The following is a 24,643-nucleotide window of genomic DNA, read 5'->3' as shown; positions in this document are numbered from 1 at the left end:
AAGTCACATTCACTTCAAGGAAAAGTGTTGAACCAGTTGGACGAGATTGATGATTTTTCAATAAAAACACATTATTTTGTTTAGCCACTAATAAATAAGAAATTAGTTCAGAATATTTTGTATATCTACACTCTCGATATTGCTGCTGCAAGAGCACATTCGAGGCATGAAAAGTTAAATATATTTTTTCTAACATATCATTATCAGTAATTTTTTTTGCACATAACTTCAATTGAGAGCTAATTTTGAATAAGATTGAATTATATTCACTTACAGTTTTAAAATCTTGCAATCGTAAGTGTATCCAATCATATCGAGCTTTTGGAAGAATTACCGTTTTTTGGTGTTCATATCTCTCATTCAAGTTGTTCTAAAGGACTAATCGATCCTTAATAGTAAAATACTCAATTTCCCATTCTTCGTGAAAATGGTGTCGAAAAAAAATTATTACCTTTGCGTGATCCTGCAGAGATGCTTGATTTCCTTCTTCAATTGTACTATCAAGATTCATAGCATTAAAGTGAATCTTAGTATCAAGTATACATGGTAGATCATTTCTTTTAAAAATATCAAGGGCAATGAATTCAAGTTTTGCGAGATTTGACATCATAAAATCACTTTGAAAAATAAATAAAAATTCAAAGTTAGGTAAATATTAAAATAAAAATGTTATTTCCACATATATTTCAACATAAAAATATTTAATGACACATATTCAAGATAAGAGATATAACTAACACATAAATATAGTTTGATAAAAAAAAAAAACTAAAGTTATATCGATAACAAATGTTAAAAAAAAAGAAGAGATTCTTATCTTGAAATAATACTAACGAAACTTAAAAAATTCTATTATACTATTAGAAATTTGATCGTGTTGTTAACGTCTTGTAAATGAAATAAGAAGAGAATTATAAAAAAAATAAAATAGACAATTTGCAACAAGTTTGTTTTTTTTTTTTTTTGACAGTTCCGAGCAAATCCTTGGTCCCCCGGAGCCTTTTTTTTTTTTGTTTTACAGAATTTATACTTTGCTCATTAGGGCAGTGCAGGGCAGGGCAGAGCAGCACGGGCTCTAGGGTTTCTACTTGACAACCTCTCGGGTCTCGCAAACCCTAATAGAGGTAAGCTCTTGCCGTTAGCCAAGCATGCTTTATCTCAAAACATGAACTTCATTTCGAAGCATTAGTTTCTTCTCCGTCTCTGATTTCTCCTAGAATTTTCCAGGAAAGTAAACCCTAGGTACAGGAAAGATGGTGTCTGCCAAGAAAACTGTACGATCTATTCCCCTAACTTTCTGTAGGCGTTTATAGTGACAGCTTGTGTATTTAGGTTTGTTTTCTGTTTTGTGATGATTGCAGAAGAAGACGCATGAGAGCATCAACAACAGGCTTGCTCTCGTTATGAAGAGTGGCAAGTACACGCTAGGCTACAAAACAGTTCTTCGTTCTCTCAGAAGCTCCAAAGGTTTGCCTTCTAGTTATTTTCTCCTCGCGTTTGTGAGTTCTCATTTTCTTTCCCTACGATTTCTGGGCGAAGTAACTCCTTTTATTTGTAACAAGATCAGATTTCAATGGTTTTCATTTTATATGCTGCAATATTTCTCTTATATTTTGTTGTTTGAAATGGCAGGGAAACTTATAATTATTTCGAACAATTGCCCCCCGCTGAGGAAATCTGAGATTGAGTATTATGCGATGCTTGGAAAGATTGGTGTTCACCATTATAATGGAAGTAAGTTGTTTGCATTTCTATTTTTATGTTTGCAGATTTTAAAGTTCTTCTTTTTATTCATGAAGGGTTTGTTTTGGGCCTCTTGGCTATTGTGTGTTGATTCATTTTATTTTAAAATCTTTTTTTTTGGGGCCTGATGTGTTGTGATTTAGTACTTGGACTATGTTAGTAATGAAGGGCCTTATCAATAATTGACCATATACCTTTGGGATACCTAGCACTGCAACCACAAATACTAGTATCCACTTAAATGCAAAGTTTATCTGCAAGAAGATGAACCCTTCTGACCTGACCTCTATTCCTAGAGATTGCCCTTACCACTAGGCTACCTTTTGGGGGGTATTTGAAATAGTAATTTATGGTTTTTGGTGGAACTTGCTTGTATAATGGGATTGATAGTAATGGTAATTGGTTACACAATGATCTTAGGATATATTGCTAAATAATTTTTATAAATTAGTTTGTAGGAGGATTGAGCCCCCCGTTTGGGAGCACTTTAAAAAAAAGTGCTTATAGCTCTTATCACTTAAAAATAAGATCACGTACAAAAAAGTGACATTTGTCTTGTATTTCAACGAACACTTATTGTAAAAAATGCTTTTCCAGAACCACTTTTTTGAGAATTATTTAATCGAATTTTGAGAAGCAATCTAAGATTGTTTTTTGCCCACTTATAAGTGGCATTGTTAATGGGTGGGGTTAATTTTGTAAATATAAAAAAATTTAGTGAGTATTTTATAATTAAAAAAATACATTCGAAGATAGTAATATATTATTTTATTATGTATTATAATATATTAATTATTAATGAAATATAATTCAATTTTGGAATGAAGAAGAAGAATCATCTATAAGTTGAAACTAATATTAAAATTAAAAATACTAATTTAATTAACAATATTATTTTAACATAAAGTATTATGATAATCATATGTTATAAATATAAATTTAGAATTAAGAATTAAGAACAAGATTATTGTTAATCAAAAAATAATAGTATATTATTTTTATTTAATAAAAATGTTTAAATGTTAATAAAAATAACAGTTAACATAATCATTAATTAAATTGTTAATTAAAAATTAATCATATGTTATTCTATTATGCATTATAACCTATTAATTATTAATAAAATATAATTAAATTCTAGAATGAATAGAAAGAACCATCTATGAATCTAAATTAACATTAAATAAACAAAAAATTTAATTTAGTTATTAATACTATTTCGGGTGAAAAGACACTCGCCTCCCTTGAGGTTTGTGAAAAGACAAAGACCACCTTCTTCCCGTAAATCGCATACAGCTTTTACCCACAATCCTCCAGTTGCTGTTGAAGCTATCCACTAGCTCCAGCTGTCCCTGCATTCTATGCCCCCTGTCCTCATCCTTCTTTTGGATGTCCTTAAATTTCTAATATTTAACAAAAATTTAGAAGAATTAATAAAGTTTTCTTCTCACACTATGGGTGCCGTTGCTGGCGGCGGCCTTGTTGGTGCAATGGAGGTTGAAGAGAGGAGCAAAGAAGTGGTTGCCAGAGTGGGCTGTTTAGGACTTGCAACACTCCTCACTGAGGGAGAGTCCAAAAGGCAGAAAAGATTGCATGGGTGCAGAGGCCTCCGATTTGCAGTGGAGGGTCATCTGCATTTTTCAAAAATGACGTCATTTAGGGCCTCACAATATTTGTCCCACACACAGGCCTCTGGCTTACAGCCAAGGTTGTCAGAATCGGAATTCTAAGTGGGATCGTTGGAGGGGTCTGCATGTTCGAATCGTAGAATCAGATTGAGAATCGTAAGATTCTACTTTCAATGTAAAATAAATATTAAAAAATTATATGTGGAACTTTACGACCAGTCTTAAGCCTCAAAGCTTGGTTAGTAACTAAGTGTAAGAAGTTAAAAATACAATAAAAAGTTTGAACAATAAAATGAAGAAAAATAAGAAGAGCAAGAAAAGGAGGAGGAGAAAAACAGTGTTCGCTATTGAGTCTTTTCAAGAAGCAAAAAATTTGTTTCAAAGCATACCTCTGCAGCTCTGCTGAGCCTGCTGGATTGGATCTTTCCTTGGCTGCTGCTGATCAAACAAGAACTATGTGTTGAAGAGGACTGATGTGTTCTTGTTGACCACCAAAGATGGAAGACTGAGGGCTGAGTTTTTGTCAAACCCCAGGAACTCTGGTTGTTGAACACCAAAGAACTGTAGATCAAACAGCAAGACTGCTAGCTGCTGCTTGATCAAACGCTAGTCACCAGATGGGGGGCTCTCTGGTTGTCGAACAGGAGAGAAATTCAGGTACTGGGTTGCTGAATTTCAATGAGTAGAGGACTGAGGTGTCGAACTCCAGGGAAGTCAAGTGCAGATTCTGCTGAATCTGTTCATTGATGGGAGGCTGGGAGCCAGTTTGCCCCTGTTCTAGAAGACTTTGGACCAAACATAAACCCATTTTCAGGCCTTTGGGTGAATAAGAATATGTATTGGGCCACATTATTGAAGTCCAGAAAAGGGAAAAAATCCCAATCCAGGTAAAAAAAATAGGATTTGTATGATTCTACTTATACAATTCTATGATTTTGATTCTATGATTCTACCGATTTGTTTACGGCTCTACTTGATTTCGATTTTTTTTGCAACTTGGATCATTTGGGTTACGAAATTGTAGAATCATATGATCGTACAATCTACATCACGATTTTAATAACCATGCTTACAGTGGAGGACCACCCAACAAACTCATGCAGAAAATGTCATGAATGACAACACCACTAGGGGACACTAGTGCGACTCCGACAATAGATGCTTCTAACAAGTGATTGGCTACTCTCTCAACTCCCACGACCTTGACCTGTTGAAATATGGGCTCCCTTATCATATGAGACTTCCTCAAAGTGTGAAGCTTGGTGGATCCATCTAAAGAGGGTAGGATAAATTTTGATGGCTAGAAATGAAACGACAAGTTTCGAAGTGCAAATTTGTCCAAATATTTCTTTTTTGATGGTGTTATTTATCTATTACTCATAGGGGAGGTATGTGGGATTTTAAGAACCTCAAGGGAGGTCCTTGTTTTTTGGACAAACCTCGGGGAAGGTGAATGCCTTTTACCTTACTATTTTTAACATAATTTAATGCCTTAATCATATATTATAAATATACATTAATTACAAGATTATTGTTAGTTAAAATTTAAATTATAAAATTAATATAATTAAGATTTAAATTTTTAATTGTAAAAATATTAATAATTTTATTTAAAATATATTTTAAAATAAATATTAGTTATTTTAAATCAATTCTGGATTGAACAAGAAGTATTTATTAATTAAATTAATAATAATATTTTTTTATCATAATTTAATATGACAGTAATATGTTATAAATATACATTAATTACAAGGTTATTATTAATTAAAATTTTAAAATAATAATCTTATATTATTTATTTAATAGAAAATATTTAAATTTTCATTATAAATAATTAAAATAATTATAATGAAATTGTTAATTAAAAAATAATAGTATTTTAAATTTAAAATATGTTTACAAATAATTATATTGTACCCTATATTAAAAGTAAGTTTCCAAATTTCACTTATTTTAAATACAACCGAACACCACTTTTAACTTTCAACACTTTTTTTTAAAAGCACTTCTGCATAAGTGGTTATAAATGATCCTTGATTGACCCAAAATTGTATTATTGATAAGTTTGATTTCAAAATTTGTTGTCTTTGATGTGGTTCTTATTTTGGTTTAAATGTTTTGTATATATAGCACTAGACATTTTAAGTTCAAGGATTGCTAATCAAGATTGAAAAAAAAAAAGGGAGGAAACATAATAAGCACATTCAAAAACTATCGAATGAATTCCTAAAAAATCCCTATTAGAAGATAAAAGGTCTATTTACAGTTCAAAAAAACTTTCTTTTGGAGGACTATTGGGTTAAAGTCTTGTGCTTCGCATTTAGAAAGGGGTGGGATTAACATTTGTATGTGACCTTTACCATCTGTATATTGTATATTTGTGTGTAACACTTCGAGTGGTCCTTGATAATGATTCTGAAATAATTTTGCCTTGGAAGGGCTCCTTCTATTTTCAATAGCATTTAAGATTTTTTTCTGATGCAGGTGAGCATAGTAACATAATTTCTTTATTCTTAAAAATATGCAAAAGATACAGCTCTGTCATCACTATTGTGAAAGAAAATGAAATAAGCATTTTATATGGACAAAAGATTTATGTGATTTGAATTTCTGCAGCACAACCTTTTGAGGCATTTTGAAATTTGATGGATCAGCGCTCTGTTTCAAATTTGTTTCAAAAATCTCCCCCCCTCATATTTGCATTTGCAAATAGAATGGCATCCCAAGCTTATGCTATTTCTATCAGTGCTTGTTCTTCTCTATTGTGATAACTTGGGCATTGGTTGGTAAAATTAAACATTAACTTTCAAGTACTAGTTTGAACTTTGAAACAGCTGGATTTGGAGCTAGTTTGAATCATTGAACATTGAATAGGTTAAGTTATTTGGTAATTTTTCTTTTTAGACATTTGAAATGAACATTTTTACTATTTTGGCCCTTTAAACATTGTGAGCTCATTTGGATATCAGAAATCCTAAATATATAGAAAAATGAAATACATTATGAAAAATTCTCCAATTTGACAAATAACAGGACAAAAATTTGCAGCACAGAAGTTAGTGATGAGCCAAGTTGAATGTTATGAGTTTGATACCTTGCAGGATCGGACTTGGTGTGCCTGAAGTCACCATCATGATATCATGATTGGTGCCTCTGTTATAAAAGGTTTTTCTTTGAGAGCACTAAAATTTTATGGAAAAAATTTGATCATTATAGGAGAAGGTTTTTACAGAAGCATCTCAAATTTTTTATTTAAAAAAAAATGGATCCAAATGATTTAAAAGAAGAGAATTATTGCATCACGGAAAACATAAAATGAAAAAAATTACAGAAAAAAATATGAAGAAAACTACAAATTTTTTTTCCCTGTACACATGAAATTATATGAATGAGTGATCCTTGATAAAATCAATACTAATGATTTTCCAGAAACAGAAACGTAACAAGACATTCCTGCTTGATGTTTGTGTCCTTTTTTTAGGGGGCCGGGCGGGGGGGGGGGGGGTGGGAGAAGCTCTTTCGAATAGATAGTTGTTATTGAGGAGCATTGGGTTTCTCCTCCTCTTGATGCTTCCTGTATTTTTTTTTTTGAGGGCATGGTATTGGAAAGGAGAGGAAAGCTTTGTTGCGCAATGCTTTACATGATATTACCTGGTGTATTTGGCTAGAGAGGAATGTCAATTTTTTAAGGGGGTTAATATTTCATACTCAGTATGGGGAGAGTGGTTTCCCTTGTGTCTTTGTGGCATGCTGCTCATGGTTTTTTAACAAATGTTTCTTTGGCAGACTTGCAAAGAGTTTTGACTGTCATCCTCTATTAGTGTTTTACTGTGGTTTTCTTTTTCTTTTTTCTGCTTCTTTCGTATTCTCAGAGGATTCCTTGTTCTCCGTTGTTTTTCCTTTTTTCTTTTTGTTTTTTATTGTATTTATTTCCCTTTCTAGTGCAAGCCTTGGATTAATAGTAAGGTTGCTCCTTTGTGAACGGCTGGTCACAGGTTTGAGTCCAAGGAAACAGCCTCTCTGCATAAGAGCAGGGGTAAGGCTGCATACACTGCGACAACCCTCCCCCTACCCTCTCAAAGCAGGGGGCCTTGTGGTCTGGGGACGCCCTATTTTTTATATATGTTCTCTTTCATAAAATTGTTTCCATTTCGATTTTCATGTTTGCAGATTTTAAAGTTCCTCAGTATATTGATGAAGGGTATTTTTTTTGGGCCTTTTGGCTATTGTGTCTATTTGTTTTATTTTTAATTTTTTTGAGGCTTGGTGTATTGTGATTTAGTATTTGAACTGTTTTGATAATGAGGGGCCTTACTGTTAATTGACCCATCTACCTTTGGGATACATAGCACCACAACAAGTATTCATTTATATACAAAGTTGATCTGTGAGAAGTTGAACCCTTCTGAGTTTATGTCTATCCCTAAAGATCACCCTTACCATTAGGGTACCTTGTGAGGGGTATTTGAAATATTAATTCATGTTTTCTGGTGGAACTTATTAATACCATGGAATTGGTAAGCATGGCAATTGGTTATGCAATGATTTTCGTAATTATTGATATATATATATATATATATATATATGTATATATGTCTATATGCTTTTTGATAGAAGAAGATAATATATTAGGAGAGGACAAGAATTCCTAAATATATAAAAAATAAATAAATAAATAAACTACACACATTGCCTCAGGGAACCCCTCGTCAAACCCTTCCCATCATAATTTACTGAATAGTTCAAATTTGTTAATTCCCTCTTGACCCTTCTTAACCTTAAATGTACCAGCATCCATCCAATTTCTTTTCCTTTGCAGTCTGACATGCATTAGCCCAATTCATCCAACAAATGTTAAGTTTGAAGATTTTCCTTAGAAACCTCCTGTATAGGGAAGGGCGAAATTCCATCTTTTCCCAATTGCTTTTCTTTCTGACAGTCATTTTCAAAAATACTAATTCCCTCTGATCCTTCCAATAGAGGAGGTGGCCCTCATATGTTAAATCACCAAGTTTATCAGATGAATCAGAAACATAACCACACTGTTCCTGAATTTCATCTAAAAACAAACCCTCATCACAATCAAAATCACTGATGTCCCACTGTCATTATCTGAAAAATCTCCCTTTTTTTTTCCCTTGCAGCGACTCAACCCCTCACTGGTCCAACCCTTCTAGTTAAGTGATTCTTCCAGTATACTAATATTACCTCCTGCATCTCTCCTTAAAACATTTCTTGTTATCTCAGAAGAAGTAGCTCTCGTTTCTTCAAACTTTTTCCTCATTTTTTCTTTCCAACGAGCATAAACCCTGAATGCACTCCCAAACTGACAATGTTTCCCTGACTCTGGACCTCACAAGAATCATGATTTTTTATAAGACCTCATCCTTTGTTACCACACTAGAAAACCGACTTGAGGTCTTTTCTACTACTGGAATCTTGTCCCGCTAAAAGAATAGAATCATCAACAAAAGTTCCAGAATTGCTTGGAATAAGACTTTCCTTTACCATCACTTCCCTTCAAATCCTTTTGGTACTCTTGCATCTTTCTTAGGAAAATTGAGGACCCTATTAATCATCATGAGTTTGCTTAGGAAATTAGCATTGCAAGACAGGGTTTGTGCCTGGGTTCTGATTCAAAGACAAGTCCCTTGGCTGTCTACACCCGTTAATAGGAGAAAACTGGGTTTGAAATGCAGGGTGCTCGTCAACTCCCACCCTTTGTGCTCCAACTTCTGTTAGCTGTTGCTCCAGCTGAGGATTTTCTTAAATTACATCTTGCCAGTGATGCTTTTAAATCCCTCAGTCTCCCGGACGAACAATCTTGTTTACTAAAAATACCAGCGTAAGAGTCCTCTTGTGCCTTATTTGAAAATTGAACATATAGAATATTTGTATCAGCCTGTTGGGCTCTATCAGCAATATTCAAACAATGGACCTGTTCAAAAGAATGGCCCAACTGAGACTGACTCATGAAAAGAAGCCTCCTTTGTTTCCGGAAAATGGCTCGAATCCTTTTTACCAAGACTATGGGCCTCTTCAATTAATTGGCCCAGCTTGGTTAAAAAAGAAGCTCCTCCTTTTTGAATTACCTGGCCCAGGTCCAAAAAAAGAAAACCAAACATCCCGGCCTAAAATTCTTCTCCTTATCTTTGCCAAGCACAACCGTAGCTGCCTATGCTATCTTTGTAGTTTCTTTCAAAACCCTAGATGCACTGACTGGACATTCTCCAATCAATCAGCTGTGATTTCCAGCAACGAAACTACAGGTTCCTTCAATTGCAACTCACCCCCACACCGAAAACAAATTGTGCCTTCCCCATACTCCACCCTATGCTTCCATGTTTGGATACAACTTCTACAACCATCGCCTTTGCCTCTCTTCCCTTCCGACACCAATTGACGGACTCCATGATCTGGGAGCCTAAGGGCCTGCTTCACCTTTACCTTCAGATTTTGCAAAACTTCGCCATTATCACATTTAGTGCCGCCAGGGACGAAGACCAAATACTGCTTACCTTTCCACCCCTGTCCTAACTTCAGAAATTTTCCCACCTTTGTCCATCAAATCAACAGCTAGTACTGTATGTTTCCAAGACGAACCCTTTGAGAACCTCTTTCCATACTACCAAAAATTGATATAGCATCAGTAAACCAACTTACAGCCTTTTGGAGAATCTTACCCATCTATTACAAGAAATATTGTTCTCGTGAACTAACGAGGGATCTCTCATTGATTCTCAGATCGATGGTCTTTCCTTCAATTTGAATCAAACAATTTTTCATCGCCTTCTACTGTTGAAGCCATATCTCAGCCCATGAGAGAGAGAGAGAGAGAGAGAGAGAGAGAGAGAGAGAGAGAGAGAGCAAGAGGAGGGTTTCACAGAGAGCCATCTCGCAACATTCACCTTGAGGAGTGTTAAAGTGGCATAGGTTATTTTGTGCTTTCGTAAATATTGATGTTAATTTTAATAAATTAGTTTGTAGAAAGATTGACGATCCTTTGATCATTTAGATTCCAAAATTTGTTAACTCTATTATTATTATTATTATTATTATTATTATTATTATTTTCTGGTCTAAATGATTTCTATACAAAGCACTGCATATTTTAAGTTCAGGGATTGCTAATCAAAAAAAGAAAAATAAAGAACACATTATGAGAAGAGCTATTGGGTTAAAGTCTTGGAGCTCACATTTAGGAAAGGTGGTGCAGCATTGGTGTGTGCCAGTAAACCTTTTACTACCTGCTGTTTGCACTGAGGTTCCTTCTATTTTCAATTGCATTTTGGAATTCTTCCCTATGCGAGCAAGTGTAGTAATATGCGCAATGCACTGTTCTCTATGACATAATTAAACCTCATCACTATTATGAATAATAAATAAATAAGCATGTTGTATGAACAAAAAGAATGTGATTTTCTACAACACAGCCTTTTGAGGCATTTTGAAATTTTACTAATCAGCCCTCCACTTAGAATTTTTTTGGGCAAAGACACTCACCTCCCTTGAAATTTGTCAAAAATACAAGGACCTCCCCTGAAGTTATTAAAATCTCACATACCTCCCTTGTGAGTGGCAAATAATTAACACTGTAAAAAAAAAATTATTTCCGCAAATTTGCCGTTCGAAACCTGTGGAGTCGTTCTTTGCTCAACATCCACCGTATCCTGCACGTATGGATCCACCAATTCCACCCAAATCAATCCTTCATAGATGACACCTCCAAGACCAACTCCTACTAATTCTTAATTCTCCCATTGCCTCACCACCATAGATGATGCCTCTAAGAAAATCTCCCTCCTAATCAGTGGCACCACCTCCATCACCCTGAAATCCTCCAAATTGGCCATCACCAACCCTCTTTTCATTCTACTACCTGGGCCTAGAGGGCATCACGATGGGATGATCCTGACTAGACATCACGAAGTCCATGTTGAAAGACGGCACCAGCGGGCTCTGATCATCTACTCTGCCACCACCATAACTTACCTGTACGAGAGCACATTCGATGAGGTGAAGAAGGTGTTCATGTGCAAACAAAGTTGGTGGTGGACAAGTCTGGGGCCAACAGGATTGGACCTCTGCTTCACGCTGCCTCTGGAGACAACGGAGGCGTCCACCGCGTGAATGCAATGAAATGAATGCTTATCTCTTTGTGCATTGCAAGGTGGCAACTGGCAACACAGCCTTGGAGTGCCCTCAATTCTTATGTAGGCAAAGAGTGGGTGTGGTGCAGAAGGTGCTTTTACTGGTTTAGTGTGGAGGCGTTGGTAGAGCTCTTTGGAGTGCAGCAGTTTTTGCCATTCTTTGGACCTTGTCAATCATAGGGCGCAAGAATTGTTAGAGCTACTCAACCTGCTCACGGCTATAATGGCATGGTGTGATCTTCTTTGCTTTCTTTTGGGTGCACTCTCAGTTTTTTTGGGAGGTTTGTTGCATTCTGATCTAAGAAAGAATTGGAAGGTAGCACTTTTGTAATTAAATTCATATGCTTTTTATGTTTGGATCTTTGGTGATGACTCCATGTCCTGGTGTATTTGGCTAGAGAGGAATGCCATTTTAAGTAGGGGTTGATGCCTGTTGGTATGGAGCAAAGTGGTTTCCCTGGTGTCCTTGTTTTGGGCTGCTCATGGCTATTCCTTTGTTTTTCCTTTCTCTTTCATTGTATTTATTTTCCTTTCTCTTTCCTAAAATTATTTGTTTATCATGCATGCATGCATGCATGGAGTATATAAATAGGAATGGCACAGGAGAATCATGATCTGGTTCCTGCTAGTGATTCTCTTCATCTTCACTGACTGCCAGCAATCTCTTTGGAGAAATATGATTGACCTTGCATCAATGAAGATGAGAATTGATGGTGCTATACATGGCAGAGGAGAGGATGAGAGAGAGTGGGATCCAGGGGGGGAGGGAAGGACATTCTCACATCTCAGAGAGGAAAAGACATTTGTTACTCATTTTTGTATTCAAGATTAGGCCAGCTAAGCAAAATTTTTATTTTGCCATGCCTAGCAAGAATTTATGAAATGAACATTCAAACTGCAGAAGTTAAATTTGATTGATATTTTTATGGCAATTACTCGGCTAATTTTTGTGCAAATACTTTTCTAATGATGTGAAAATGACTCTGCGTTTATTTTCCAGACAATGTTGATTTGGGAACAGCTTGTGGGAAGTATTTCCGGGTCTCTTGCCTCAGCATTATTGATCCCGGTATTCAAATTATATATATATACTTCTGGTTAAACTAGCATCATCCTGTTCTAAAACTAAAAACCAACTGATGATGGCACCAGGAATTAACATTGTTTATAAAAATTTTGCAGGTGATTCTGATATCATCAAATCACTTCCGGGCGATCATTGAGCAAAGCGAGTTGGACGTATGCCTCTTGGGAATCTTCCAAGTTTCATGTGACATTAGGGTTTTTAATTCCCCAAGTCTTTCTGAGAGACATTATACCTTCTCAATTTCATTTTCCATTTTGGTTTGTTATTACCTTGTTTGGTGTTCATTCATGATGGCACCCGTGTCTGTTTTATTCACTGCTAGATTTGTGGGAATCAGAGAAAAACCTATCCCTTGCTTACTGTGAGCATAGACCTGCGGGGAAAAATAGGAGGTGAAGGGGAGGGAAGGGAATGTCCGAACAGATGGATTTAGGATAGCCCCTTTAGGAAATGCCTTTTAAGTTGCTACTAGATAGTGTTTGGAAAGATGAATTTTAGGGTTTGAATTTGAATTTATGTGGAATAATTTAACATTTATATCACTCCCTTTTAGTGACAAATTCAAGTCCAAAATAAGGTATCTAATAGGATGCTCCTGTTAATAATAATAATAATAATAGGGTTTTTTTTGTCATTTCACAGAAGAAAATTCCATATAATATACACAACTAAAATAAGGTAACTAATAGGTTGCTCCATGCACTCAACTGATGTCTGATGCTAATAGTGACCATCTATACGATATATGAATCTATTAACATAGTGCAAATCTAGTGCTACACGTTGCACAGAGTTTTGTATCCGTGCAAATGTAAACCTTACGGAAAATGCAACTCCAAATTTGCCTGAAATTTTTTTCTACAAAGTACTATTGCTTATCATATAGGCTATGAGAAATCAATCCTTGAAAGCTTTTCAAATATCTTATTTTAAGCATTGAAGATATATATTCTAGGACCTCCCAAGCTCATTCTTTCTTTAGATAAAATAATACGTGATGTGACAAATTGTAAAAGCAAAATTATTGTAGCTTATGGTACTTGCAAAATATTGAATTTTATTATAGTAGAGGAAGGATCCAAGAGCAAAATTATTGTAGCTTATGCACAACTCATGAGTTGTGCTCATCACATGGGCCATTATGGGTGAGTCATGCTCACTCCTTTGTTGCCTCATGAGTTGTTCTCATCAAGTGGTCAAGTTTTTCAGAGCCTCATGAGCTATGCTCATCAGATGGATCATTATGGGTGAGTCGCGTCCACTCTTTTGTGTCTTATGAGTTATGTTCATCAGATGGGTCATTATGGATGAGTCGTGTTTACTCATTTGTTGCCTAATGAGTTGTGCTCATCAAATGAGCCATTATTGGTGAGTCGTGCTCATTCCTTTGTTGCCTCATCAGCTATGCTCATCAAATGGGCATGTCTTTAAGGCTACATAAGCAGTGCTCATTATATGGGTCGTTGTTGGTTTAGGCATTTTGATCCACGCCATTGGGATTCTCATTATTGGGATTTGCGCCATTGGGGTTCTCGTCACTTGGGTTCGCACTCTATGAGCCTATAAATTGCTTCCTACCCTTCCTTAGCCGCTTCACCCAAGTTCTCTAGACTCTTCCTATTCAGATTAGTCTAACTCCTTCTTGTGGTCATGGTCAAGGATAGAAAACCTCCCAAGGGTTCTCACAAACGGCTCCACCTGTTGTTACAAAAAATCAAATAGCTTTTATTGAACTGTCCTTCGACTGTGGCCACTTGAAAGGAATAAAATAATAACAGTTTGGAACACCCAGGGTGTACTCCAGGGGATCACTCTGATACCTAAGTAAGGGATTAATGAGAGGTTATGAATTGCAACAATAGAAAGAGCGAGTATGAGTGAGAATAAGATGCTTATCTCCTCCTATGATCCCTTTTTATAGTGGTGGAGGCAAAACTTCCTTCAACTTGACATTTATGAGTGTGTCATTATGTTTTTTTTTTTTTTTTGGGGGGGGGGGGTATAGGTAACTTAAGGGAGGTAATACAAGACATCAATAGTAGCTATCTTATAACCGTACGATTAAGCTTAGGGGGGTTATAGGTAACTTTAAAGCAGTTATGCGCGATATCAAATGTTGGTCTTATAACTGTACAACCCTATCAGCGTCCCTATCAATTTCAGGTGTATCATACATAGATGAAATCATAATATTACAACTCTTAAAATCTTATTGAAATTCATATATATAGTGTATATATATTTCAAAACAAACTATATATTATCACAATTTACTTTGCAAATATTAAAGTATTAATGCTCAAAGTTTTTTTTATAAAATTTATATTTTATTCAAAATATGGAAATATAAACATAGATATGAGATACTACTATGACACCACTTAAATAACTTTGTAAAATATATGAAATCATATGATAGGAAAATTAAAATTATGTGAAATATTAATTTTAATATTTACATAAAAGTATAGATAAAATTTTAATAAATACATACATTTTTCATTGTTTTTATATTTTTTTATGATAAATCTTAATATATGACTTCTTCCAATGAAAGTGTTAATAAATTTATTACTATTGACTTTTTTGAGTCCGATCCCTATTTTGATACTAACAAAGCACAAGAATCTTATGTATGTTTTAAGTGCTTGAACAAGTTTACATTTTGGCACGTACATAAGAGTAAAGGGACATGGAAGCCAAGAGAAACATGAAGTCTGCATTATCTGGTGTATTCCATGAAGGTAGTGGAGTAAAGAAGAAACATGAAGAGAATGTTTATCTCAATTGTAATTGCATTTAGTTTCTTTATTTGGATTATAATATTTGCATCTCATGCATGATAAGAATTAAATGCTCAAACTCAAAGATCATGGAACTGACCGTAGGATCCACAACCCTTTAAAGGAAAATGCCATAAACGGTTGACAAAGTTTAAGGACAAAACATGGCAAAGCATCCATTTTTAAAGAGTCTCGGTCAACCGAACTATACATACTCAATATTACCTCGGCCGACTAACTTCTTTTATCTATTTTAAATTGCTCGGTCGACTGTCCTTGTTAACACATAATTGCTCGGCCTCTTGACCTCATTTATGGCCTAATTCTTAAAGCCTCAGCCGACCAGCCTCTGAGCTTTAAAAATGGCTCAGCGAACCGGCCTTGTCCTTTCGGCAAACCAACCATAGTCTCGGCTGATCGAACCTACGAAGGTTCGGCAAAATGCCTTGGCCAGCCGATTGGTCGCCTCCTATAGCTAATCGAACCCAAGAATTGACTTCAAAATTCTATGTGTGTTCGGTCGACTGGCCCTTGCATCGGCCGACCAACCTCTCAAGTTCTCAATTTTTTACAACGCTAATCAGGGGTTAATTTTAATTAAACTTTTTTCCAAAATACCCTCTATGTCCCCAACTGTAATAACCTAAGAAAATATTAAAGGCTTTGTCGACGAATACAGGGGATTCGTCGACGAGGGCACGTCTCATCGACGAGCAGATACCGAGAGGGGTTTTTGGCAGTCTGAAATTCGTCCACGAGGAAGGAAGGTTCATCGAAAAAATTCGTTAAGGATTCGTCGACAAGATGACATGTCTCGTCGATGAATTCGGGGCTGTAAATAGCTAAAAACCCAAATTTTCACGCGAAAATCTGCGCAAGAAACCCTCTGTTTCTCTCTTTACGCCCCTCTCCCCTTCTCTTTTTGTTTCTGGCCCCGTTTCTTGTCGGATCGACGATCTGAAGCTACCATGACACTCCTAAGGAAGTTTTCTACAAGTCGGTCGGAGCGGATCATTGGTGGAGGTGATTTGAAATTCATCTCAATCTTAGGGTAAGACATTTTATTCAGAATTTGCTTTCCCTAAAATTATAGGAAATGTAGTATGCGAAGAAATAACAATATTTTGTTCTAGGGGATGTGATTTTCAAGTTGTTGAGTGGAAAACCCTGTGGGTATAGGGTCAGAGTACAGTAAAGACTTTTCATAGATCAGGTAAGGGAAATATGCTATGCTACGAGTTTTTATTATATTATCAGAGATTTTATGTATATGCATGTATTTCAGTTATTATTCAGTTTTACAGAATAAGAGTTTTAATGTATGTGTGGCCTAAATAGATATTTTATCTGATATAGAATTTATACAGTTTTTTTTTTTAGTACGTCATGTTATACAGTATATAAAGATTTAGATATATATTTAACAGACAGATATAAATATATATACAGATTTCATTCAGTTTAGTATGTTACAATATTTTATAGAATGTTATGTTCTCCTAATGTCATAACACTCAGTTATACAGACAGTTTATACAGATAGATTATACAGACATATTATACAGTTCTAGCATCATGATGTTACAGTTATGTTATACAGTTATTACAGTATTTACTACACATAATTATGGTGTTATGGTTATTTTGGAAACATGATGAAAACAGTAAAGATAATTATAGTATATATATTTATACAATATTAGATCCCATATACAGATACAGAGCACGGTACCGTTGCTATATATAGAATAGAGTGCAACCATATATCTCAGATAGTGTGTGGGTGCCGTCAAACCCTGCTCGAAGAGGATGACACTCCCTAGTTTGGGCTGAGGGGGCCGGTTTGACGAGGTAGCAACCAGTCCCGTGCTTAGGAGAGGATGCAGTTTGGTCGGGCTGAGATAGTGTAAAGTACAGTGACTTACCTAGTAGGCCAACCAGAGTTAAGTCTCGCCTATGGGCTGCACAACCCTGTCATGAGGGCTCAAATCGTGTCATATAGATTTCCAGGTAAAATGCAAAGTAATATATATATATATATATATATATATATATATATATATAAAATACAGTTTTACAGCATTTGATCAATGTAGTATGATAATAGCACGGGATTCGTCGATGAGAGTACAAGAGGGCCTCGTTGACGAGAAGATACTGAGAGATTGTGTTCAAGTTTTGAATTTCGTCGACGAGGAGATAGTGTTCATCGACAATCCTTCTTCGTAACCTCGTCGACGAGATGACGTGACTCGTCAACAAAGGCCGCAGTATAAACAGTGCAAAGCCTCGGTTAAATGCAGAAATTCAACGTCATTGTCCCTCTTTCTCTCTCCTATGGTTCCTCTCCTTTCTTTCTTCAATTTCGGCCCCGTCAGACGTCGAATTGACGATCTGTGGCCACCACGACGCTCTTGGTGGAGTTCTCTTCAAGTCTGCTGGGGCGGATCGTTGGTGGGATCGAGTCGAATTTTTCCCCAGAATCAGGGTAAGGTCTTTTATTCAGTTTTTGGCCTTCTGACAGTTGTAGGAAATGATGGAGACAAAGAAATAATGATATTATGTTCTAGCGAAGGTATTTTTCAGGGTGTTGAGTAGGAAGCCCTGCAGGTGTTGGACCAGTATACAATAAGGGTTTTTCAATAGTCAGGTAAGGGAAACATACTATGCTAGACAACTATATATGATTTCAGTACAAATTATATGCTTGTATTAATTTATTATTTAAACTAAATAGACAGTTTTCAGAGCCTAATAATATTAATATTTATTAGTGTGGCATGAGTTATTCATATAATAGTACTGTACTAATATGTATTATGAACACTATGTTTACAGTTTGCTAACAGAAATACCATGGAAATATCATTCTCAGTGGTTCCAGAATATTATGTTTTATAGTACCATAATGCCTTGGAATTTAGTTATTTAGACAGTAGTTCAGATATATATATATTAAATCGAAATATCTGACAGTTTATTTAGATTTTCAGATACACTTTATAGGGTTATGGTTATTTTAGAAACCATAATAAAAGTAGTATATTACAGATATTAGCTACCTATATAGTATCAGACCCTGATGGATTAGACAGCAGAGTATGGTACCGTAGCTATAGACATTCAGTTCAGAGTGCAACCACTTTACTCAGATAGTAAGTGGTATGAGGTCGATCGTGCCCACATCGGGACAGACTCTCCATCAGATATGGATTGAGGGGGCCGATCAAACTGTCGAAGTTCAGTTGACTTACCTTGATAGGCCAGTTAGGATAGCTCACGCCTTCGGGCCGCACAACCTTGTCATGAGGGGTTAAATCATGACATACAGTCACCCAGGGAAATTTCTCAGATATTATGAGTACTATCAGACTTTCAGGAATAGTAGTATTAATATGAAAAGTAATTTCGTACAGATTGTCATGTTAAGTTATGTAGTTAATGGTTTTATTATACGTTATGTAATATTAGCATTTTCAGGTTTAGTTATTCGTACTATTCTTAAATCAGATTATTTTTACCAAACTATAGCTCAGTGGCCATACACTAGTAATAACATCTTTTGTCTTACTAAGCGTTGGCTCATCCCAGTGTTGAATTGTTTTCAGGTGAACCACCTGGGCGAGCGGAGTAGACTCGCAGGTAGAGGGGTTATTGTACTGCCCTTTTTGAGGGTGAGTATTTTTGGGTGGCATTTTTTTTGTAACCCTTGGTATCAGTAAGGATAGTTTCGAGAGAACAGTGGTGTTTGTATATCATGTGTTGATTTGACACTCTGGTATTGTATTACGTGTGAGTTTATTTTATATGTTTGGCTTTTTGCTATTTAGGTTAATGTTTGGATTTAAAATTAGGGAAAAATATTTTATTTTATTGTCAGGTTGTTACAATACTGGTATATGTAAATATAACATGGAAAATTACTAGATTCTCGTACTGTATGTATATTTGTGGTTATGTGATTTATGTTTTTCTACTGCATAAATGTGCCCACTATCTACAGAAATACTTTAGTGCCTATCTGAGGCCTGTGAGATTGTAGCAAGGATATTAAAATAATATATCTATATATATATATATATATATATATAAATATGGAGTAATTTTGGGTCGTTACATTGTGGTATCAGAGCCTAGGTTGTTAGGTTTTGCAGACTCTAGAGTGTAGCGGAAAACAATATCAGAATATAAGAAGAAGGATTTAAGGTTTTGTTCTGTGATGTGGATACAAAATTTTCGTGATAGTTTCTGTGTTTTTTCTGAAGTGACGATTTTAGGAAAGTCATAATAAACGATCAACAAGTCATGTGTTCAGGTTGTAGGATTTGATTTGGGGTCAGGAACAGGAGGGATTGTTAATAGAGAATCTGAAGTTTTAGTTGAATAGAATAAGTTATGATTGTATGGGAAATAGGATTCTCAAATGGTGTTCTATATATTTGCAGGATGAACCCAAGAGGTAGTAGCGCTCACGCTAGTGGGGACGATGGTGTTGGGCCTTCTGATGTAGGAGGTGCGGATTCAGATGCTATGCTACGCAGTGTGGCTCAGCAAGTTATAGCTGAGATAGCTCGAAGCTCTAGAGAGTAGGGAGGACCATCTCCAGCTCAGGGATGTACCATAGAGAAATTTATGAATATGAACCCGCCAGCGTTCTCTGGAGCAGCTAACCCTACAATAGCAGAGAATTGGATGCAAGAAATGGAGAAGATCTTGACAGTACTTCGCTGCACGGATGAGTAAAGAGTTCTGTATGTTACGTATAGACTGGAAGGGGAGGCTGAGAGATGGTGGACGACCACTAGACTATTGGAGGAGTAGAGGACGACTCTAGTGCCAATGACCTGGGCCCGTTTCAGGGATATATTCTTCAATAGATACTATCCTACCTCAGTTAAAGAGGCTCGAGTGTAGGAGTTTCTTAGCTTTTCCCAGGGATCATTGACCGTTTAGTAGTATGCGGCGAAATTCATTGAGCTTTCGCGTTTCTGCCCTTACATCGTCCCAAAAGAAGTTAAGAAGGCGAGAATGTTCGAGAGAAACCTGAGGCATGATATTTACAGACAGGTAGCCGTGTTGAGGGTACAAGATTTTTCAGAGCTGGTGGATAGGGCTATTATAGTAGAGGAGAGTTTGTCGAGAGAGACGGAGATACATAGCCAAAAGAAGAGGATCGCACCCTTAAACTTTCAGGAGGGTCCTAGTCGAGGCCCTTGGAGAGGAGGTAGATCTGGTGGGGGTCAGAGGTTGATGGTAGAGCATGGTGGATCTCAAGGAGGACAGTCTTTTTCTACTTGTCTTAGATGAGAACAGAGACACCCATTTTCTACTTATTAAAGTTAGCTACCCTATGAACAAGTTAGCAAAGATTTACATATAGGAGATTGTTCGACCCCATGGAGTGCTGGTATCTATAGTCTCGGACCATGATCCACGTTTTACATCGCGATTCTGGAGGAGCTTCAGGAGGCATTGGGGACTCAGCTAGCATTCTGCACCGCTTTCCATCCTCAGACAGAGAGAATGATTCACGTACTTGAGGATATGCTGCGGGCGTGTATATTGGATTTTGGGGGTAACTGGACTCAAGGTCATTGGTGGAATTTGCCTACAACAACAACTATCAGGCTAGAATAGACATCGCTCCTTATGAAGCACTTTATGGTAGGAAGTGTCATTCCCCCTTATACTGGAGTGAGCTGGGTGAGAGGCGAGTTTTAGGGCCAAAGATAGTCCAGCAGGCGTATGATAAAGTTCGACTTATTTGAGATAGAATCAGTGCAGCACAAAGTCAGTAGAAAAGCTATGCGGATACTCATCGCCGGGAACTAGAATTTGAAGTGGGTGATCATGTATTTTTGAACATAGCGCCACTGAAGGGTATCATAAGATTTGGAAAGAAGGGTAAGTTGAGCCCTAGGTTCATTGACCCTTTTGAGATACTTGAGAAAATTGGGTTAATGGCCGATTGGCTAGCTCTACCACCATCTTTATTCAGGATTCACAACATTTTTCTTGTCTCTATGTTAAGGAAATACGTCCCAAATCCTTCCCATATCATTAGCTATGCAGAATTGGAACTCAGTGGTGATCTAGCATATGAGGAAGCTCCAGTGCGGATCCTAGATAGAAAATAATAGGTATTGCGCAATAACAGAATATCGTTAGTGAAAGTCTGGTGGATGAATCACGCAATAGAAGAAGCCTCATGGGAGCTTGAAGATGAGATCAGACAGAAATATCCCCACTTATTTAGTGAACATAGCGGTGATGTATAGATTAGGATAGTGGTAATTTTATTTTGTTTAGTATAGTGTAATTGTAATATAGTGTATAGGATAAGTAATATTTTAGTTTTGGGGAAATTTTCTTTTATAGTTGTAATATCCCAAAACTACCTATGTAACCACGGTATTCTTCCGCCATAAGTGAAGGCAGGTAATAAAATAAGTAGACTGTTTTGCCTTTAAAGGATGATGAGTTATATGAATAGTAAATTTTGAGGACAAAATTTTATAAGGAAGGGAAAATGTAACGACCCGAAGAATAATGGTATTTAAATAATAAAGAGGGAGGGAAATGGAAACAGAAATAGAAGGAGGCAGAAGACGTTGTCGATGAACTTTTGAATGTAATAATCCAAGGAATTTTCTCATGACTTCGTCGACGAACACAGGGGATTCGTCGATGAGGGTACAAGAGGGTTTCATCGACAAGGGCATGTTTCATCGACGAAAAGATACTGAGAGGATGTTTTGAGCGATTCTGAATTTCGTCGATGAAGGGGAGAGTTCGTCGACGAATTGCTTCTTAGACTCATCGATGAGATGACGTGACTCGTCTATGAAGGCTGCAGTATAAATAGTGAAACTCTCGGATTTTTCCATAGGCTTTTCAACAGAAACTCTCTCTTTTCTCTCTCTACGGTCTCCCCTCCATCTCTCTTTGATTTCGGCCCTATCAGTTACCGAATCGACGATCTGAGACCACCACGACGCTCCTAGTGAAGTTCTCTCCAAGTTTACTGGGGCGGATTGTCGATGGGATCGAGTTGAATTTCTCCCCAAGTTTATGGTAAAGTCTTTTATTCGAAATTAGGCTTTCCAACAATTGTAGGAAATGAAGTAGACAGAAAAATAATGATGTTTTGTTCTAGTGAATGTTGTTTTCAGGGAGTTGAGTGGGAAACCTTGCGGATGTAGGACCGATATTCAGTAGGGGCTTTCCAGTAGTCAGGTAAGGAAAACATGCTATACTAGGCAACCATATGTGATTTCAGTACAAATTATATGCTTGTATTAACTTATGATTCAAACTATAGATACAGTTTTCATAGCCTGGTAATATTAATATCTATTAGTGTGGCATAAGTTATCCATATAATAGTACTATACTAATAGGTATTATGAACACTATGTCTACAATTTATGAATAGAAATACCATGATATTTACATGCTTATAGAATAAAGGACTTTCAGTATACAGTATACTGAGAAAAATTTATTTCCAATAATTTCAGAATAATCAGTGTTTTAGTACCATAACGCTTAGATATTCAGTTATACAGATAACAGTTCAGTTATACAAAAATCAAATTTTCAGTCAGTTAATTTAGAATTCTAGATAAATTTTATAGGGTTATGGTTATTTCAGAAATCATGGTAAAACAGTATGTTAAAGATATCAGTTACCTATATAGTATCAGACCCTAATGGATCAGATTCAGTAGAGCACAGTACCGTAGCTACAGATATTCAGTTTAGAGTGCAACCACTTTACTCAGATAGTAAGTGATATGAGGTCGATCATGCCCACGTCGGGACAAGCTCTCCATCAAATATGGATTGAGGGGGCCAATCAAACTGTTGGAGTTCAGTTGACTTACCTTGGTCGGCCAGCCAGGATAAGTCCCGCCTTCGGGCCGCAGAACCCTGTCATAAGGGGTTTAATCATGACATACAGCCATCTAGAGAAATTTTCTCAGATATTATAAGTATGAGTAGATTTCCAGAAATATTAGTAGTATTATGAAAAGTAAGTTTATATAGTTTTAATATATGTTATTTATACCAGCATTTACAATTTCAGTTATCTAAGATATTATTTTTAAATCAGATTATTTATAACTCAGTGGCCACACACTAGTAATAGCATGTTTCGTCTTACTGAGCATTGGCTCATCCCAGTGTTGAATTGTTTTTCACGTGAACCAGCTGGGCGAGTGGATCAGGCTCGCAAGTAAAGGGGCTGTTAGTCTGCCCTGTTAAGGGTGAGTAGTATTTTTGGGTAGTATTTTTGTATGCCTTGACTTCAGTAGGGAATAGTTTTGAGGAGAACAGTGATTTATGTATAATTTATGAGATATTTAGATGCTCTGGTATTGTAATTTATATGGTTATGTTTATGTATGTGGCTTTCCGCAATTTAGGTTAATGTTTGATATTAAAATAGGGAAAATGATTTTATTTTATTAGCAGGTTGTTACAATTTGGTATCTGAGCAGTGGAATTTCACAGTAATTATTATTAAAAAAAAAAAAAAAAGTAAGGGAAATCTCAATTAATTTAGCAAGATGTTACAGTATACCTAGATTCTCACTTGGTATCAGAGCCTTAGGTTGTATTAAATCCTAATCTAGAAGATACATAAAGGTCCCTATGGCACACCTTGGTGTATCTCCCTTTGCTAAGTGTCAATCCTCATCTTGACCACTTATCTTCTGCGGTGTTAACTACACCTTTTGAAAACAACGAATGAGAATATACTTGCAAACTATGGATTGGAAGGCTTGGAAAGTAGTCACACCTGGTGACCTCATCCCCACTAAAATTGTGGATAATAAAGAAATACTTAAGGAAGAAAAAGAGATGACTGGTAACGATCTAAAGACACTGCAAGTAAATTCTAGTGCTATGAACGCACTATATTGTGCTCTAGATGTGAATGTGTTCAATAGGATTATTTGATGCAAATCAACTAAAGAAATATGGGATAAACTTGTAGTAACCTATGATGGAACGATTGATGTAAGAGATAGTAGAAGTGACATGCTCACTAGCGAGTATAAGGCATTTATGATGAACCCTGATGAAACCATCATTAGTATGTATAATAGGTTCACCCACATAATAAATTCCCTCAATACCTTAGGGAAAAACTACTCTACATATGAGATGATTCGAAAAATCCTTAGAGAACTTCCACCAATTTGGGAACCTATAGCCATTGCAATTACAGAAGGAAGAAAC

General features: G+C 36.2%; 1 protein-coding gene across 2 annotated transcripts; it reads left to right on the top strand.

Moving 5' to 3' along the window:
• The first annotated feature begins 929 nt into the window (after positions 1 to 929).
• Positions 930 to 13,171, top strand: LOC131159774 (large ribosomal subunit protein eL30-like). Of its 2 annotated transcripts, none has more exons than XM_058114938.1 (6): positions 930 to 1,124; positions 1,228 to 1,274; positions 1,362 to 1,467; positions 1,633 to 1,734; positions 12,525 to 12,593; positions 12,707 to 13,171. In XM_058114938.1, exons 2-6 carry the CDS (start codon positions 1,254 to 1,256, stop codon positions 12,745 to 12,747), a joined length of 339 nt encoding a protein of 112 aa, XP_057970921.1. In that variant the 5' UTR covers positions 930 to 1,124; positions 1,228 to 1,253; the 3' UTR covers positions 12,748 to 13,171. The 2 variants fall into 2 exon arrangements, with proteins under 2 accessions (XP_057970921.1, XP_057970922.1); XM_058114939.1 differs by having other exon boundaries at positions 992 to 1,124; positions 1,218 to 1,274.
• The last annotated feature ends 11,472 nt before the right edge of the window (positions 13,172 to 24,643 follow it).

Source organism: Malania oleifera, chromosome 7 (genome assembly GCF_029873635.1).
Source record: "Malania oleifera isolate guangnan ecotype guangnan chromosome 7, ASM2987363v1, whole genome shotgun sequence".
Classification (NCBI taxonomy): Eukaryota; Viridiplantae; Streptophyta; class Magnoliopsida; order Santalales; family Ximeniaceae; genus Malania; species Malania oleifera.
Note: the sequence above shows the minus strand (reverse complement) of the source record. Positions and strands in the feature narration are given on the sequence as shown.

What these genes read in the sequence shown, in the direction of transcription:
- LOC131159774 (XM_058114938.1), top strand. Translation starts at nt 1,254, where the DNA reads ATGGTGTCTGCCAAGAAAACT. An exon ending in TGGTGTCTGCCAAGAAAACT is followed by an intron (nt 1,275 to 1,361) that starts GTACGATCTATT and finishes TGATGATTGCAG; the next exon opens with AAGAAGACGCATGAGAGCAT. An exon ending in TTCTCTCAGAAGCTCCAAAG is followed by an intron (nt 1,468 to 1,632) that starts GTTTGCCTTCTA and finishes TTGAAATGGCAG; the next exon opens with GGAAACTTATAATTATTTCG.